The following is a 17,881-nucleotide window of genomic DNA, read 5'->3' on the forward strand; positions in this document are numbered from 1 at the left end:
GATCTCACAGTTTGTGGGTTCGAGCCCTGTGTCGGGCTCTGTGCTGACAGCTTGGAGCCTGCTTTGGATTCTGTGTCTCCTTCTCTCTGCACCCCCCCCCCCCCACTCCACTCATGCTCTGTCTCTGTCTCTCAAAAATGAATAAATGTTAAAAAAAATTCTAAATAAAAAAACAAAGAAAATGTACCCACACATTTTTTCAATATGACCCGTATGTAAGACTATAATTCATTCTTAGTGATGTTTCTGGTGTTAGAAGTAAAACAGTTCAAAGAGAATTTTGTTTTGAAACTAAATTGCCTCCTTATGAATGGTTTTCCATATCTGACTCAGAGGAGAGGAAAGATGGGTCCAGCATTTTCAAGCTTTAAAAAATTATCATGGTTAAAATAAATAAATAAATAAAAATTATTTTTCAACCACTGTTTCCTCCAAAGAGAAATCATTAGTCCTTCTCTGAAATTGTCTTAGAAATACTCTACAGCTCTAGGAGCAATTTGGTACAATGCCATCCTTCCCTATAAGACCATAAGTTCCTTGAGAGGAAGATCTATTGAATAATCTTCATTATATTCCCCTGTTTTGTACATGACAATGCTCAATAAATATTCACTGAGTGAACTAATGAATACATGCATTAATACATCCATTAATTAGGTATATCTATATTCTCATTCATAAATTCTACTTTCTCATGTATATCCTTGAGAAATCCTTGTCTTTGTTTATATTGTTCCCTCTGCCTGTGGTAGACATCATTCTAACCAGTTCCTCCTCCTCAGCCTCCAAGACCCTGTTCAAAGGATAAGTTCTCTAAGGCAAAACCATTTGTATACACTCATCTCTCATTGCTTATTGGACATAATTCCATTATGGTATTTATCTCTTGTATTTTAGCAGTTACTTAATGTGTTGCTAGGTTACACATTCTTGAAGATGAGACTATGGCTTATTCACTTTTGAATCCCAAGCAGAAAGTGGCACACGAAGAAACTTGGTAAATGTTAACTGAATGAGATTCATGATTGCCCATGGTCTTCTATTAATAAAGGCAGTGGGGGCGCCTGGGTGGCGCAGTCGGTTAAGCGTCCGACTTCAGCCAGGTCACGATCTCACGGTCCGTGAGTTCGAGCCCCGCGTCGGGCTCTGGGCTGATGGCTCAGAGCCTGGAGCCTGTTTCCGATCTTGTGTCCCTCTCTCTCTCTGCCCCTCCCCTGTTCATGCTCTGTCTCTCTCTGTCCCAAAAATAAATAAACGTTGAAAAAAAAAATTTAAAAAAAAAAATAAAGGCAGTGAATATTTTCATCAGCTCTTTCCTTGCCCAGCTCTTCTAAAGATACCTCAGATGTTTGTAGATTTTTTAAAAATTTTTTTTTAACATTTATTTATTTTTGAGACAAGGAGACAGAGCATGAACGGGGGAGGGGCAGAGAGAGAGGGAGACACAGAATCGGAAGCAGGCTCCAGGCTCTGAGCCATCAGCCCAGAGCCTGACGTGGGGCTCAAACTCATGGACCGCAAGATCGTGACCTGAACTGAAGTCAGACACTTAACCGACTGAGCCACCCAGGCGCCCCAGATGTTTGTAGATTTTAATACTCTTGTCTTGCTACCAACCAAAGAAAGAGTGGCAAGCCAGAGTAACTTTAGCTCCTTCCAGAAACACAACAAAACTCAGAACCAGTGCTACCTGAGATACTTATTAGAGCTCAAGTTGATGGTTCTTGGGTGAGGAAACTGCCTCTAACTTCTTTGTGAAGATACAAGGATACAGAAATATCCCCACTTTTTCCAGATTGTTGATGCCAAAAGGTACCCCAAGGTGATATCTTCAATTATTTAGTGCTGATCTACTTTCCACTTTACCACAACCATCCACTGATCCAGGGAAGGTAATTCTTTCTTCTGCTTTTACATGTGTAATTTTAACAGAACAAGAACCGGTACCTTTAACCTTCAGAGACATATTCCTGCCTAGTTCTCCCATGAATCAGATGCTCCTGGACAAGCCATGCCAATTTTATTCCAGACTGTCTCAATTCTGTAATTATCCAGATTTAGCCTTTAGATTTTGGGCCCTGGCTCTGGGATAGGGACAGAACTTTGTCACATCCCCCTGCCTCCACACTGTTTTTCCGAAATATCAGTCATTTGCATACCACTTTCATGCTTTTTGCCATATTTGCATACTACTGGTACTATTATTGTCTTAATATTTTTGTTTAAATTGATTATTTACTCAAGTAAATATGGCCTTTTTTATCCAATATCATCTATTAAAAATCACAGGTCTGAAATCTTAAAGCCCTATGAAATAGATATTCATCAAACCAGTGGTTCTCACACCATGAAGTTCCCGGGTCCAAAGTCCTGAGCTATAATTATTTATTTGTTCATTATATTGATGATCTCTTTTTGATCTACCTATTATTTCTTCCTTATAGCTCTATTGTTTTTCTTCAACCTGTCCTATTCTAGATATTCTTCATATGCGTTACAGGTTACTTGTCATATAAATCAGGATTATGGGATTAAGTACAGAGGTCTGAAAAAAGCCCCCAAAGCCAAAGTCCTAATTCCAGTTCCCCCAACACCCAACTTTAAGGTTTTATTATTATTATTATTATTATTATTATTATTTATTTGAGTATTATTGACACACAGTGCTATATTAGTTTCAGGTATATGACTTAGTAATTTGACAAGTTTATACATTTTGCTATGTTCACCACAAGTATAGCTACCATCTGTCCCATTACATTGCTATTACCATATCATTGATTGTATCCAACTTTGAGCCTTTAGTAATCACTTTGAGCCTCTGCTGGGTTTATGCTAGAATGAGAAGAGTGACCCAGATGCTCTCATTATTTGAGGCTTTTTGGATGTGAACCACATGAGTGAAATATGTTTTTAGTTCATTTAACAAAGAAAAACATATTTCAGAAAATCTAGCGTGATGGGCCAGGAAGTATATGAAACAGTAGTCAATTGCAGTAAAATTCTGACTTTCTAAAATCAAAATATAAAGTCAAATGTCAATCAGTTATATTTTTCATTAACAGTATTTTAGTATTTTTTCCGATTTTTTATAGAACAATATATTTAATGTACTAAATGTAATATGAGCTAACCATGAATTCTAGAGAAAAAAATTCTATATCAAAACTATGAAAAACTAAGATTTTAGTACTTAAGTTCTATTTGACTTTAATATACAACTCTCTCTCAAAAGGCCAGCAACACTGGGTAGAAGGACAAGTTCACTGAAACCATGGATGACTGCCCTTATTGTCACAGCTGTTGTGTTGGTTCTATCAATAATCATCGGTCTCCTTGTGTATTTTTTGGCATTTGGTAAGAATATACCTCATTGTATTATTTTGAAAATTTCAAGAGCCACTCAATTTATTTCAAAGCCTAATATTTTCTAATATTATAGAGTGCAATTTTAATTGCAACAATAATTTTCATAAATCTATGCATACTTCGTATGAAGCAGTATTAATTTGCATAAACTTATCTACATTTGGGAAATGATTATCCTTTATGTATAAAAATTATTTCTAGCATTTAAAATTTGAACTGGTTCATATAATATTATCTCTTGAACAATGCAATACATATTATTATATTGCTTAATAATATTTAATGTACTGAGGGTAAAATTTATTTTAGTAGCAATTCTGACTTCAAGGTTAACTTATGAGGATATATTATATTCTGTCATTATCTAATTAACAGCTTAAATGTATGAATTATTACTAACAGGTAATAATTTTATTATGAAACAATTGACAACCACATAACTCTGAGAATGTGTGATCTTAAAAATAGGTTAGAAATACTTGCAACTCATATGTACAATAAGGGGTAATATCCAAAATATATAAAGAACTCAAATAACTCGAAAACAGGAAGCCAAACAATCCAATTTAAGAATGGGCAGAAGACCTGAATAGACATTTTTCCAAAGAAGACATACACATAGCTAACAGGCACATGAAAAGGTACTCAACATCACTAATCATGAGGGAAATGCAATCAAAACCATGATAGCACCTCACACCTCTAGCATGACTATTATAAAAATGACAAAAAATAGGGGTAACCAGGGGGCTCAGTCAGTTAAGCATCTGACTCTTGATTCTGGCTCAGGTCATGATCTCACGGTCGTGAGATGAGCCCTGCGTCTGGCTCCGTGTTGGGCATTGAACCTGCTTAAGATTCTCTCTCCCTCTCCTTCTGCCCCTCCCTGTTTGCACCCTCTCTCAAAAATTAATAAAATAAATTTAAAAAAATAAAAAGACATAAAATAACAAGTATTGGCAAAGATTTGGAAAAAGGGAAACCACATACACTGATAGAGTGTAAATCGGTATAGCCACTATGGAAGACAGTATGAAAGTTCCTCAAAAAATTAAGAATAGATTTACCATATGAATCAGCTAATCTGCTTCTGGGAATTTATCTGAAAAAAACAAAAACATTAATTCAAAAAGATATATGCACCCCCAAGTTCACTGCTGAATTATTTACAGTAGCCAAAATCCACAAAAAACTTTAGTGTCTATTTATGGATGAATAAAGAAGATGTGATTATATAGATACAGATACACACACACACACACACACACACACACACACACACACACTATGGATTACTACTCAGCCATAAAAAAGAAGGAATTCTTGCTATTTGAGACAATATGGACGGACCTTGAGGGCATTATACTAAGTGAAATAAGTCAAACAAAGAAAGATAAATACTATATGATTTCACTTTTATGGGCAGTCTATAAAAGCAAGCCAAATACACAAAACAAAACTCATAAATACATAATACAGATTAGTGGTTACTAGAGAGGAAGAAGTTATCAGAGGGGAAGTTGGGGATGGGCCAAAAGGGTGAAGGGGGTCAATTTTATGGTGACAGACGATAACAAGACATTGTGGTGATCACTTTGGAGTTTATACAAATATCAAATTATCATCTTGTACACCTGAAACTAATATAATATTATATGCCAATTTTACTTCAAAAAAAAAAGAGAAAGAAAAGAAAAGGTTAGAGAGAGGTTTTGGCCACAGCTATTGAATTTTTAATTCCCAATAGTGCATCAGATACAGGATTTTTTTCTATGTTATCCCCTCTACTTCTGATATTTATACAACTCAATGAACTAAAGCAAAAACGTCCATTTTTGTTCTCCCTTCCAGATCAGAAATATTACTATTACCAAACCTCCTTCCAGATCCCCAGTATTGAATATAATCCTGAATTTTCAGTTGAGCACTCAAAAATTAGAACAGACCTGAAACAAAAAGTCAATAATGAGGTAAGTCTGGCATCATTTCTACCAATAATACTATTGTGAAGAAGGTTAAAATAAAGTTAAGAGATGATTGAACCTATACTGGGATTGCCAGATAAAATACAGAATGCTCAGTTAAATTTTAATTTCATATCCTCCTGAAAATATATTTCATTCAATATTTTAAACATGCCTATACCTTAAATTGAAATGTAACCACATTTTTGTTTGCTAACTCTGGCAACTCTAACCGACATTTTCACAGGAAAATTGGAAAAATATCGTGGACAAAGAATAATTGCATCAAAGACTAAATAATAGAAGCCCAACAGAAAAATTAAATAGCTCAAACATAAAAAATGAAATTATTAGAGTTATCTGGAAACATAACTCAATCATTCAGACACAAACATTACCATGTATCAATTTTTAACCACCTAATGTATTTATGAGCCTCGTACATTTCCCACCAGGCAAGTTATACTAAACATTTATTCCTGAAAATACACCACAGAAACATACAGACCAGTTCTTCCACTGAAGACTTCAGTTGTGTACACAGCTTCTATTGTGTCTAGCATTGATCAAAGATGATAGATCATTTTGCCAGCTTTAGACATATTTCTTTCTTCATTGCCTCAACCAAAAGTAAAAACTGATGAAATGAGTTGAAGGTTACAACTGAGTGGGATTGACATGTCTTTCCAAAAACACATCATAAGGAAATTTTGATTAAGAAAAAATAATCAGGGCAGGGTATATTTTGTTATAGGAAGCAAAATATTAAATTACAGTCTAAGCATTGAAGTCAGGACATCCATATTCATATCCAAATTTTAATTTTTGACAGCCTATCAGCTTTGATAAAGCTCCTTGACCCGTCAAAGTTTTAACTACAAAACAGGAATAATTTCACCTACCTCCCTCAGTTATTCTGAAGACTGGTTTATGTTGTGAATAAAAAGTATGAAAAGTTACGTCCAAATAAATGTTAGCATCTGTTTCCTGTGCTCTCACAGAACTTTTTATACGCCTCTGCTAAAGCGCTTACCACCTTGTTACAGCATTATTATTTTGTATGGCTTTGTCCTTCTGAATTTGTGAGGGACTAAGTCTACTAATTCTTATATTTCTGGTGCCTATAACAGTGCCTGTCGTGTGGTAGGACTATAAAAATACACTTCAAGGAGATGACTAGTAAGTAACGCACTAGAATTGGCCCTCTCCTCTAGAGTATTAATGGAGACAACATAATTAAGGGAAGTACAGTAATTTAGACCAGAAGTTGGCAATTTTTTTCTGTAAGTTACCAGATAGTAAATATTTTCAGTTTTGCAGGTTATGTGGTCTCTTGGAAACTATTCAAATCTGTCACTGGAGTGCAAAAGCAGCCATAAGATAATACGACAAATAAGTATGGCTATGGTCCAGTAATACTTCTTTATGGACACTTAAAGTGGAATTTTGTTAAATTGTTAGATGTCACAAAATATTCTTCTTCTGATTTTTTTCAACTATTCAAAAAATGGGAAGACCATTCTTAGATGGTTGTCTAGATTTTTCCTACAGGCTGTAATTTGCTGACCCCTGATTTAGACTATGAGTTATAGTTCTAGGAAATATTTTCCTAAAATAAATTATTAAAACCAGTGACTAAAATGAATTTTAGAAACTTTTTGTGGAGTTCAATAATCTAAATTGTTTATATGCTCAATTACCATGGGTAATACATGGTTCACAAAGCAGTGATTTCAAAAGAAACAAGAAAAAATAATGAAATTGTAAAGAGAATGGAAGGAGGCAAGCAGAAAATTTATGATTATATATAAGATATGCAAGTATCATATATAAAGACATATTAATGTATATAGAAAATCTGGAAGTACATAACCAAAAATACAAATAGCAGGTTCTCTATATGGTGACTTAGAAATTATTTTAATGCTTTTTGCTGTATTGCTTGCTTTTTATAACTTTTTACAATGAATATGTATTTGTTTTCTCAAATAATGTATGTATGCTATAAAAATATTTCCTTAAAAACCAAATGTATGTAGGGGCGCCTGGGTGGCGCAGTCGGTTAAGCGTCCGACTTCAGCCAGGTCACGATCTCGCGGTCTGTGAGTTCGAGCCCCGCGTCGGGCTCTGGGCTGATGGCTCAGAGCCTGGAGCCTATTTCCGATTCTGTCTCCCTCTCTCTCTGCCCCTCCCCCGTTCATGCTCTGTCTCTCTCTGTCCCAAAAATAAATGTTGAAAAAAAAAATTAAAAAAAAAAAAAAACCCAAATGTATGTATGCTATAAATGTATGTATGCTATAAAAATATTTCCTTAAAAACCAATTTTCCCTTTATAATCAGTTAGTAGGAAGACACATGGTCATTCATTTTTTTGCTATTGATTTCTCAATAAACATGCTCACTAATCCATCCAATATGATATGGCATGGCACTTCACCAGAAAAGAACTGATAAATTAACTGCATGAAAAGCATTTGTTCAACACAGACCCAGTTTCAATATTTGCAGCTCTTCACCTTTGATTTGGGAAACTGATTATTGAGACTCAAGTTCACTTAAGGTTTGGCATATGGTCAGTCTTTTTTTCAAGAAGCCAACTTGACAAGTTAATGATAATAAACAGGTTTGTAAAAGCATAGATTCTTTAATAAGCCGTGGTTTTAGTAAGAAATAATTTATTCTAGGAATTTATAGTACAGAGAAATTATCCCACAGAGAAAAGTCTAAAATGACATACAAATGGCATATGTAGTCTTGTCTTTTCTAAGTAATTATTTCATGCATTTTTTCTTGATGAATATATTTTTTTAGGAAGTACCTGATAAATACATATTCTGCACCTCTCCTCCCTTTGCCACAGGATCAAAACATGGCCTAAAAATTTCACTAAAGCCTACAAAACTGATTCTTCAATCAATGACGATAGCTGAGCTTTAATGATAATGACTATACACATCAAATTTTCAAAGAAATTCAGTCTCAGCACCTCCATCCCTATATATTTTATATTGGCTACTGAAATATCTAGCTTAATTCAACCCTTTATATCAGCCATCCTTGATCATGTGACAAATTGTTCAAAAATCAGCATCCACTTATAAGGATGACCTTTATGACACCAGGATTGTGCCCAAATGAGCTTTCTGAGGATAGTTGCAAACTTAGAAGTAAGTGCTATAACTGCAGATTTTACACAGGCATTTTTGTGATATATTGAAATGTGTGAATTCATATTTTAAAAGTTCTTTACTGTTGTTTTTTCTTTTTTCAGATAGATCAGATATTTCGAAGATCCAGTTTAAATCATTATTACATCAAGTCTCATGTTGTCACTCTCAGGTAATCACAACTAATTAATTTTTATAATGAAAAGACAATTTGTATTATTTAGTTATTTTTCAATTGTTCCATTTGTGGACAGGATCGAAAAATCTCAGACTTAACAAGAGCACAAATTTTTTAATATTATTACATTTAATTGTTATTCTTTCTGTATAGAGTACCTATAGGGAGAGAATTTCTTAGTTTGGGTATTGATACAATATATTCTACTGGTTGTCCTCTTAAAAACTTGCATTTTAGTTAAAGATACTTACAATCCTTAAATACTCTTCTCAGTTTTGCTTGCTTTATTTTTTAACAATAAATAGATATTGTGAATTTTTAAAAATCAAGAAAACATACACAAAGTTGATGGATTTAACAAGTGTTTTTTGATGTATTTTTCCAGAAAAAAAAAATGTAGAACTCTCAGATACTCAGCTTTCTCTGAATATGATCAAGTTACACAAGGAGGGAATAATTCAGGTATTAACACCTATATGACACAGGAAGGAGGAAAAATCCATGAGAATAAAATACATAAAATATTTATGTTGATTTTCTTGAAGATATAACTAATATTTAAATACTAAGGTATAAAATAATCACAATTATTGCTATGACTTCACTCATTGTGGTGTTTTTCTTTTTCAGGTCAAGTAATGATGGTTTGAAAACAGATGTATTGCTTAAATTTCAGTTTGTTTCTAACAATGCAGACACAATAAAAAGGCAAGCTGGCAACATTTTGCATCAGAAGCTGATATTAAATGACAGCTTCTTGAAGACAGATACTTCATTACCTCATCTTAGAGGCAAGAAATATCATTTTCCTTCCCTTGTTAGAGTTTATCATTTTAGCAATATTCTCAACTACAGAGAAAAGTTTATTTTACCATAAAATGAAACCACTTTTCATTTTTAAATCTCTCCTTTACTTAATAATAAACAAATCCCCGCACAATCGACACCAAATATTATCTTCCTTTGGTTAGTATAGAAATAATTATGAAACATAAATTATACTATAACCCAAATATAATTTTTTTAAAGTTCTTGGTGGAATTGTTTGAATTAATTAAGAATGTATGAGATAAAAACCTACATTCTGCTACTGATATAGTAATCTATAGTGCCTGGCTCTTTCTGTTGCAATATTTTCTTCAATCTGAATCCAGAATGTAAGAGTGGTATGAACACAGAAATCATGATATGTGGAACACAAACATAATTTGGGCTCCTGTGAAAGGAGACCTGGCTCTTTTTCTGGCACTACAATAAGCCTTCCTATAGCATGCAGGATAGGACTGGCCTAGGGCCATAGAGGAAACAGAATAAGAAAAATGTCAGGCCCTGATGATACCTGCCTCTGGCATAAAGGCACCATATCATTTGCAACACAGGCATAAGGAACTAGGTGATAAATGTTTGGGGTATGAGACTAAACAAAGCTCATCATAATTCCAAGGCTATTGTTAGCCTCATATATATTAACTTTGAAGTTGTCATATTTATAAGAACTTATGTAAGCTATGATACGAGACTCTAAGGCTGACAGATAATTAAGTTACTAACAAGTATTCCCTTGGTATCCCCCCCCCCCCCCCCCCCCCGCCAAACTGTTCCAGAGCACTAGAGCAGATACATTATAATAAACTAACAGAAGAGAAACTTGCATTTGGTTTGGCAAAAGTCAGAAAGAAAAAAAATAGCTTGAAGAACTTTGAGTCTCTGTGAGTAATGGCCAACATTCAGTTCTGTTTATCATGCACCTAGAACAGAGTAGACTGAATCCAATGTACTGGGCTTTAGATAGCAGAGACAAGACTTCCTGAAGAAAACATTTTGTTAAGGATATAGGTACATGTGAAATTTTGACTTTTTAAAAAATGTGACTTAATCTTGAGCTCCCATGAAGCCAAATGTTAGAAATTTAAATTCCATCATTTCTGGATCTATCTGCCCACCCCGACCCCCACTTTGTGGTGTTAGGGCACTTAGGTCCTTCGCAGTGTTGCTGGATCAGGATGGGGATTGGTCTATTCAGGGATCTCCTGGTGAACCATCCATCACCAGATCTTCAGTTGCCTATCAAAGCAAGTTACTTTTAAGAAAATCCTCATTCCCATGCAAAACTCTTCTCAGATTCATCATTGATCCTGAGACTTCTGTGTTTACCGAGGGTGCTTAGAAATTAATTTGCACATATTTTATTTCATCTATCTTTGCAAAAGACTGACATTCTTGAATATTAGAAATGTGTCTTCTGTAGTTACAACCACATACCCAAGATTAGCACAGAACTCAGCACAGGGCAGGACGTTGGTATTTGTAAAATGTTCTATCTTTAACTGTGTAAACTAACTCAATCTCCTGAAAGTGGGCATGAAACAGAAGCAGTCTTAAAATCAACAATCACCACAGAACACTGAGGAAACTGGAATCATTCCTTTTTCCATATAGACTTTTAGAACTGCATGAAAATACAGAAAAATTTTAAAAACAAAAGCTGAGTTTCATAGGGTAAGAGAAATCATTTCAGTATATATAGTAAAAATAAAAATGCATGGAATATATTCTAGGAGACACTGCAGGTGGTAGTGGGAAGAACCTTAGACTAGAAGTCAGGAGACCTGTGTCCCAGCGATAACCATGGTAGTGCAGCCTTGGGTAAGTTGCTAAAATGGTCTCAGTTCCTATTTTGCAAAATGAAAATAGTAGCAACTGTGAAATTTATCCTTTGGAAAAACTTTAAAATGCTTTGAAAAGTATAAACATATTAATGTAATGTATTATTTTATGGGCTTTCTCAGGTATCTTTAGCAACACTGATCCTAGGAAGTTGGGGAATTGATTAACTTATCTCTTGAAAAGAGTATCTGGAAAGCTAAAACACACACATAGCCCCCAAACACAAATATCAGAAGAGTTAGTTGGCTAATATCTTGAGTCCAACAAAGAAAAAACAATGCAGAAATATATTAGGTTTAATTTTATAAAAGTAGTTTATACAGGATCACAATAAAGCTCAAGGGGAAGCTCTGAGTGTAGCTTTCAGAGTTAATAAAGTACAAGTTTGATAAATAGTTATCTATGTATATCTCATTTTTAAAAATTGCAGAATTTAAAGTGCTCATGCATAATTTGGTGAATTTCTTTCTAAAATTTATAGCCTTATGAAAATTTCTTCTCATTTTATACAAGTCAGAATACTCTCCAGTGATTCTAGTGACTAGATTTTGGGGGGAAAAGGAAAGAAAAAAGAAAAGGAAAGGAAAGAAACAGAAAGGAAAGGAAAGGAAAGGAAAGGAAAGGAAAGGAAAGGAAGGGAAAGGAAGGGAAAGGAAAGGAAGAAAGGAAGAAAGGAAGGAAGGAATGAAGGGAGGGAGGGAGGGGAAAACAATTAGTTGGAAGAGAGAATTAGCTAATATTGCCAGTGTCTCAAGAAAGTGTACTTTTAGTCACTGATTTTACTCTAAACCTTTCATGAAATTATTAATTCTTTTATGATCCCTAATTATGCCTCTATTTCTGTTTCTTTTCATCATATAAATATATACAATATAAAGAAAAATTCATGGAATTTACTTGTAGGGAGGAAAAATAATTTTCCCTTCATACTTCTGAGTTCTTGATTATAATAAAAGACTACTGTAATAAAAGATGATTGACAAGAAAAAAGAAACAAAAGTTTATTAGCATGATGTATACATGGAAGATAAGTAGGGGAAAATGAGTAACTCAAAGAGGTGGCTTAGAATTTGGCTTTTATAGCATCTTCATCAAGGAACAAATTTGTGAAGAAATGAGAGAACAAAGGAGAGCAGTTTTAGGCTTTCAAGGACAGAGATAAGGGCTAGTTAGTAAAAGTGTTATAAAGATTCTTCTGGTGCCTTCTCCAGGCTGATAGGGTCTAAAATTACCTCTAGGAATTAACCTTTCTCCTTCCTGGTAGAGAGAAGAAGAGGGACACCTTTGTAAACTTACGTCCTGCCTTTAGGCAAATAGAGGAAGGGCAAGAGGAATTTCTTGTATCTGCTTTTTCTCACTTACCTTTGATTCAAAATAACTCATATACCAAAGTGACATATTTTGGACTAGCATAATCTGATGCTCCTCACACTCTAGGAGAGGATGTAAGTGGTAGTCTTTTTTTTTTTTTAATCATTTAGGTCAGTTATGGGTTTTTTGGCTTGCTTTTAAAATGCATAAACTTCGCCTCTCTTTGTGAATTATCTCAGATCAAAGCCAAATAGCATGTGATATCACTTTTATTCATTCATACTAGTGTAATTTAAAAATTTTTAACATTTTAAAATCGTTTTCTGATCTTAATTTTTTCAGCCAGTAGGGCTTTTCCCTTCTAAATTTAGTATTTATTTCATAGCAGTTTTATTTAGCATAATAATAAGTTAACCAGAAGACTTATCAGTAATATTTCATTTAACCCCTTTCATGCCTTGTTTCTAATCAAACACTATATTATCTTTTTTAACCAGATCCAATATCTCACCCATTATTGAAATAAATTTTATTTTAGGTAGGAAAGTGAATAGTTAGAATAAGAAAGAAATCACAAATCACAAATTTTAAAAAGCTAATATACTACATATAGAATCCAGAAAAAAAAGGACATTATTTTTATTAATTAGTTTCTTGGTATGCCTCTGTAATACCTCACTGTTATCCCTTTACATTTTTTCGACTGCATATTTATTCTCTGATTACTTCTTCAAATGACAATGTTTTTAATATTCTATAAGAAGAATAGAAAAGTAATTCAGACTTTCCACTGGGATGCTTGACTTTTAAAAATATTTTGAAATAAGTATAGATTCACAGGAGGTTGCAAAGCAATTTATAGGGAAATCTCATGCTCTTGCGCCCTTCCCCCAGCCTTTGGTAAAGTTAACATCTTATACAACTATAGCACAACATCAAAGGCAAGAAATTGGCATAGATAAAACCCATAGAGCTTATTCAGGTATCATAGTTATATATGAGCTCATTTGTGTGTGTATGTGTGTGTGTGTATGTGTAGGTGCAGCTCTATGCCATTTTATCACATATGTAGCCTTGCATAACCACTACCACCATCAATATATTCAACTGTACCTTATTGCGTTGTCCTTGTGTTATCTGGACACAGATATAACTATACCCATCTCTTCCACCCATCCCTAGCCTCTGGCAACCATTAATCTATTCTCCATCTCTATAATTATTTCAAGAATGTCACATAAACTATACATTTTGTATCATTTTGAACTTGACCTTTTCCACTCAGTGTAATTTTCTTGAGGTTCATCCATGTTGATGTGTGTATCAATCATTTGTTCCTTCATTGCTGAGTAGTATTCCATTGTATTCCACAGTTTGTTTAACCACTCATCCATTGACTAACATTCGGGTAGTTTCAAGATTTTGGCTATTACAATGAAGCTGCTATGAACATTGGTATATATGTTCCTATAAGAATAAGTCTCCATTTTTCTGGGATACATCCAAGAGTATATTTTTTGGGTTTATAAAAACATTTTGAGTTTTGAAAGGAACTACAAAACTACTTTCCAGAGTGGCTGTACATTTTGCATTCCCATTGGCAATGTATAAGTGACCCAGTTTCTCTCAATCTTTGCCAGAATTTGGTGTTATCACTATTTTTCATGTTGGCCTTTCTGATAGGTGTATAGTTCTATCTTATTATGTCTTTAATTTTATTTTCTCCAATAGCTAATAATAGCAAAAATCCTTTTAATTGCTTGTCATCTATACATCCTCTTTGGCAAAATGTGCAAGATTTTTCTAATCGAGTTGATTTTTATTTTTTAAATATCAAATTTTGCAAGGTTTTAATGTATTCTAGATGCAAGGTCTTTGCCAGATATGTAATTTGTAAATAATTCCTACTGCTCTGACATTTGCTTTTTCATCCCATAAACAGATAGGAAATGTTTTACATTTGATGAGATTCAACCCACCAAACTTTCATTTTATGGATTATGTTGTTGGTAAGAAATATTCCCCTAGTCCTGGGTCTCTGACAATTATTTCCTATGTTCTTTTCTAAATTTTATAGTTTTACACTTATACTTTTTAACATTTTATACATATCTCTATAAAATTTGAAGGCTTCACATTACATTATATCTTATATTAAAGTCTATGATCCATTTTGAGCTCATTTTTGTGTAAGCTGTGAGGGTTTTTTTGCTGCCCACCTTTCACTGAATTACATTGACTCCTTTATCAAAAATTAATTGGGCATTTTTGTGGGGATCTATTTTTGGGTTCTCCATTCTATTCCATTGATTTATCCTTCCACTAGGATCATACTCTCTTGAATGCTGCAGCTCTATAGCAAGCTTAGCATTGGGAAGGATGATTCTCCCACTTTATTATTCTTTATCATTATTATTTTAAATACTTTAGGTCTTAAATAAATTTTAGAATAATCTTATATATATCTACAAAAAAAAAAAACCCTAACAGATTTTGATAGAAATTTTGCTAGACCTATAGATCTATTAGGGGCAAATTGACCTCTTTTACTATGTTGAGTATCAGCATTTTCTAACTTTCAGCATACAAATCCTGTACATTTTTGTTACATTTATAACTGAATATTTCATTTTCTTTGGAGAAACTGTAAACATGTTTTTATATTTTGATTTCTACTTGCTTATTGTCAGCATATAAAAATACAATTGATTTTTGAGTATTGATATTGTATTTTGCAACATTACTAAATTCACTTGTTAATTCTAGGCTGTTGTGGGTGGTTTGTTTTTTTTTTTTTTTTTGGTAGATTCCTTGGAGTCTTCTATGTACACAATTATGTCATCTTCAAATAGAGAGAGTTTTCTTTTTTTCTATCCAATGCATATGCCTTTTATTTGTTTTTCTTATCTTATTCAGTGGCTAGACCTTCCAGTACTATGTTACATAAGAGTGATGATAGTGGATATTCTTGCCTTATTTCCTATCATAGAGGGAAAGCATTCAATCTTTCACCTTTAAGTATGATGTTAGAAATAGGTTTTTTGTAAATGTTCATCAAAGAAGTTGAGAAAATACCTCTTAATGGACCAAGAGTTTTTATCATAAATGGGTGTGGTTTTTTGAGATAAAATTTATGTAACACAAAATTAACCATTAGCCATTTTAAAGTGTACAATTTAGTAGCATTAAGTTGATAATATTGTGCAACCATTATCTCTACCTAGTTTCAAGACATTTTCCTGAGCTCAAAGGAAATCCTATACCAATTAAGCACTCATTTTCCCTTCCCCCAGCCCCTGACAACCCTAGTTAACTTTCTGTATTTATGGATTTACTTATTCAGGATGTTTCATATAGATGAGTCCATATAATATGTTACTTTTGTGTCTGGCTTATTTCACTTAGCATAATATTTTCAGAGTTCATCCATGTTTTAGGATGTATCAATACTTCATTTCTTTTTATGGCTGAATAATATTTTACTTTATAGATATATTTTGTTTACCTATTCATCAGTTGATGGACATTTGTGCTGTTTCCATTGTTTGGCTATTGTGAATAGTACTGCTATAAATATTGGTGTATAGTATTTGAATATCAGTTTTCAATACTGTTGGATATATACCTAGGAGTGGAATTTCTGGGCAATATGGTAACTCTATGTTTGACTTGTTACCGAACTGTAAACTGTTTTCCACAGTGGCTGCATCATTTTACATTCTCACCACAATGTATAAAGGTTCTAATATTTCCCAATCTTCATCAACACTTGTTATTTTCAAATGTTTTTATTGTGACTATGATAGATGGATGTGGTGGTGTGACAGGTGCCAAATTTTGTTGAATATATCTTCTAGATCAATTGACATAATTATATAATTTTGTTCTGTAGTCTGTTGGTATGGAAGATTGCATTAATTGATTTACAAATATTGAACTATCCTTACGTACCTGGAAAAACCCACTTCATCACTCCATATTATTCTTTACATACATTGCTGGATTCAATTGGTTAAAATTTTGCTGAGAATTTTGCATTTAATTCATGACAGATATTAGTGTGCTTTCTTTTCTTATCTAGTTCCAGTATTAGGATAATACTGGCTATATCAAATAAATTAGGAAATGTTCTCATTTCTTATAGTTTCTAGAAGGAATTGTGTAAAAGTGGTGTTAATTCTTAGAATGTTTTGCCAAAATCTCCAGTGAAGCCATCTGGGCCTAAGGATTCTTTTCTAATCTTTTATTACAAATTCAGTTTCTTTAACAGTAGGACTGTTCAGGTTATCCATACCATCTTTGATGAATTTTAGTAGTTTATGGTTTTCAAGGAATTCATCCTTTTCTTTTAAATTATCAAACTTATGAATGTAAGGTTGTTCAAAGTATTCCTTAATTAACTTATAAGGGCTGCAGGCTCTTTTGTGATATCCCCTCATTTAATTGCTGATATTGGTGATTTTTGTCTTCTTTATTTTTATCTTTATCAATCTTCTAGAAGCTTATCAATTCGATTGATTTTTTTCTTACAACCACTGTTTTTTGTTTCAATGATTTTTTTATATTATTCTTCTGTTTTAACTCTTGATTGAAATTCTGATCTTGATTGATTTTTTTTCTTCACTATTTCCTTCTTCTACCTTACTTTAGGCCTACTTTGCTCTTCTTTTTCTAGTTTTTTTGAGTTAGGAACTCAGAGTGTTGATTTGAGATTATTTCTCTTTTCTAACATAAGCATTTAGTACTATAACTTTCCTCTCTGTAATGCTTTATCTGCATCCCACGATACTTAGTATGTTGTATTTTCATATTCCCTCAGTTCTATGTAATGTTTTTATTTTCTTTGGGACTTCTTGGACCATATTACTTAGTAGTCTGCTGTTTAATCCCGTGTTTGGAGATTTTCTCATTGCTTTTCTGTTATTGGTTTCTAATTTGACCCCACCATGAACAGAGAACATAATCTGATCTCAATTCTTTTAATATGCAGAAGATTATGACACTGGATATGGTCCAGTTTAATGAATATTCCATGGCTGCTTGCAAGGAATGTGCCTTCTGTTATTGCTGAATGGAGTTTTTTATAAATGTCAATTAGGTCTTGTTGTTGATGTTGTTTAATTCCATATCCTTGCTGATTTTCTGGCTAGTAATCCTGTCAATTGTTGATATTAGAGGATGGTGAAGCCCCAACTATAATTGTGAATTTGTCTATTCCTTCTTTC

At 33.3% G+C, this 17,881-nt stretch overlaps 1 protein-coding gene across 1 annotated transcript in view; it reads left to right on the forward strand.

The window, feature by feature from the left end:
* The first annotated feature begins 944 nt into the window (after positions 1–944).
* Positions 945–17,881, forward strand: part of LOC122469314 (transmembrane protease serine 11G-like) — a 31,502-nt gene continuing 14,565 nt past the window's right edge. Inside the window, exons 1-5 of the mRNA XM_043556604.1 lie at positions 945–997; positions 3,236–3,357; positions 5,221–5,339; positions 8,605–8,672; positions 9,309–9,469. Coding sequence (XP_043412539.1) covers positions 945–997; positions 3,236–3,357; positions 5,221–5,339; positions 8,605–8,672; positions 9,309–9,469 — 523 coding nt within the window. The remainder of the gene's footprint in view (positions 998–3,235; positions 3,358–5,220; positions 5,340–8,604; positions 8,673–9,308; positions 9,470–17,881) is intronic.

Source organism: Prionailurus bengalensis, chromosome B1 (genome assembly GCF_016509475.1).
Source record: "Prionailurus bengalensis isolate Pbe53 chromosome B1, Fcat_Pben_1.1_paternal_pri, whole genome shotgun sequence".
NCBI classification, from domain to species: Eukaryota; Metazoa; Chordata; class Mammalia; order Carnivora; family Felidae; genus Prionailurus; species Prionailurus bengalensis.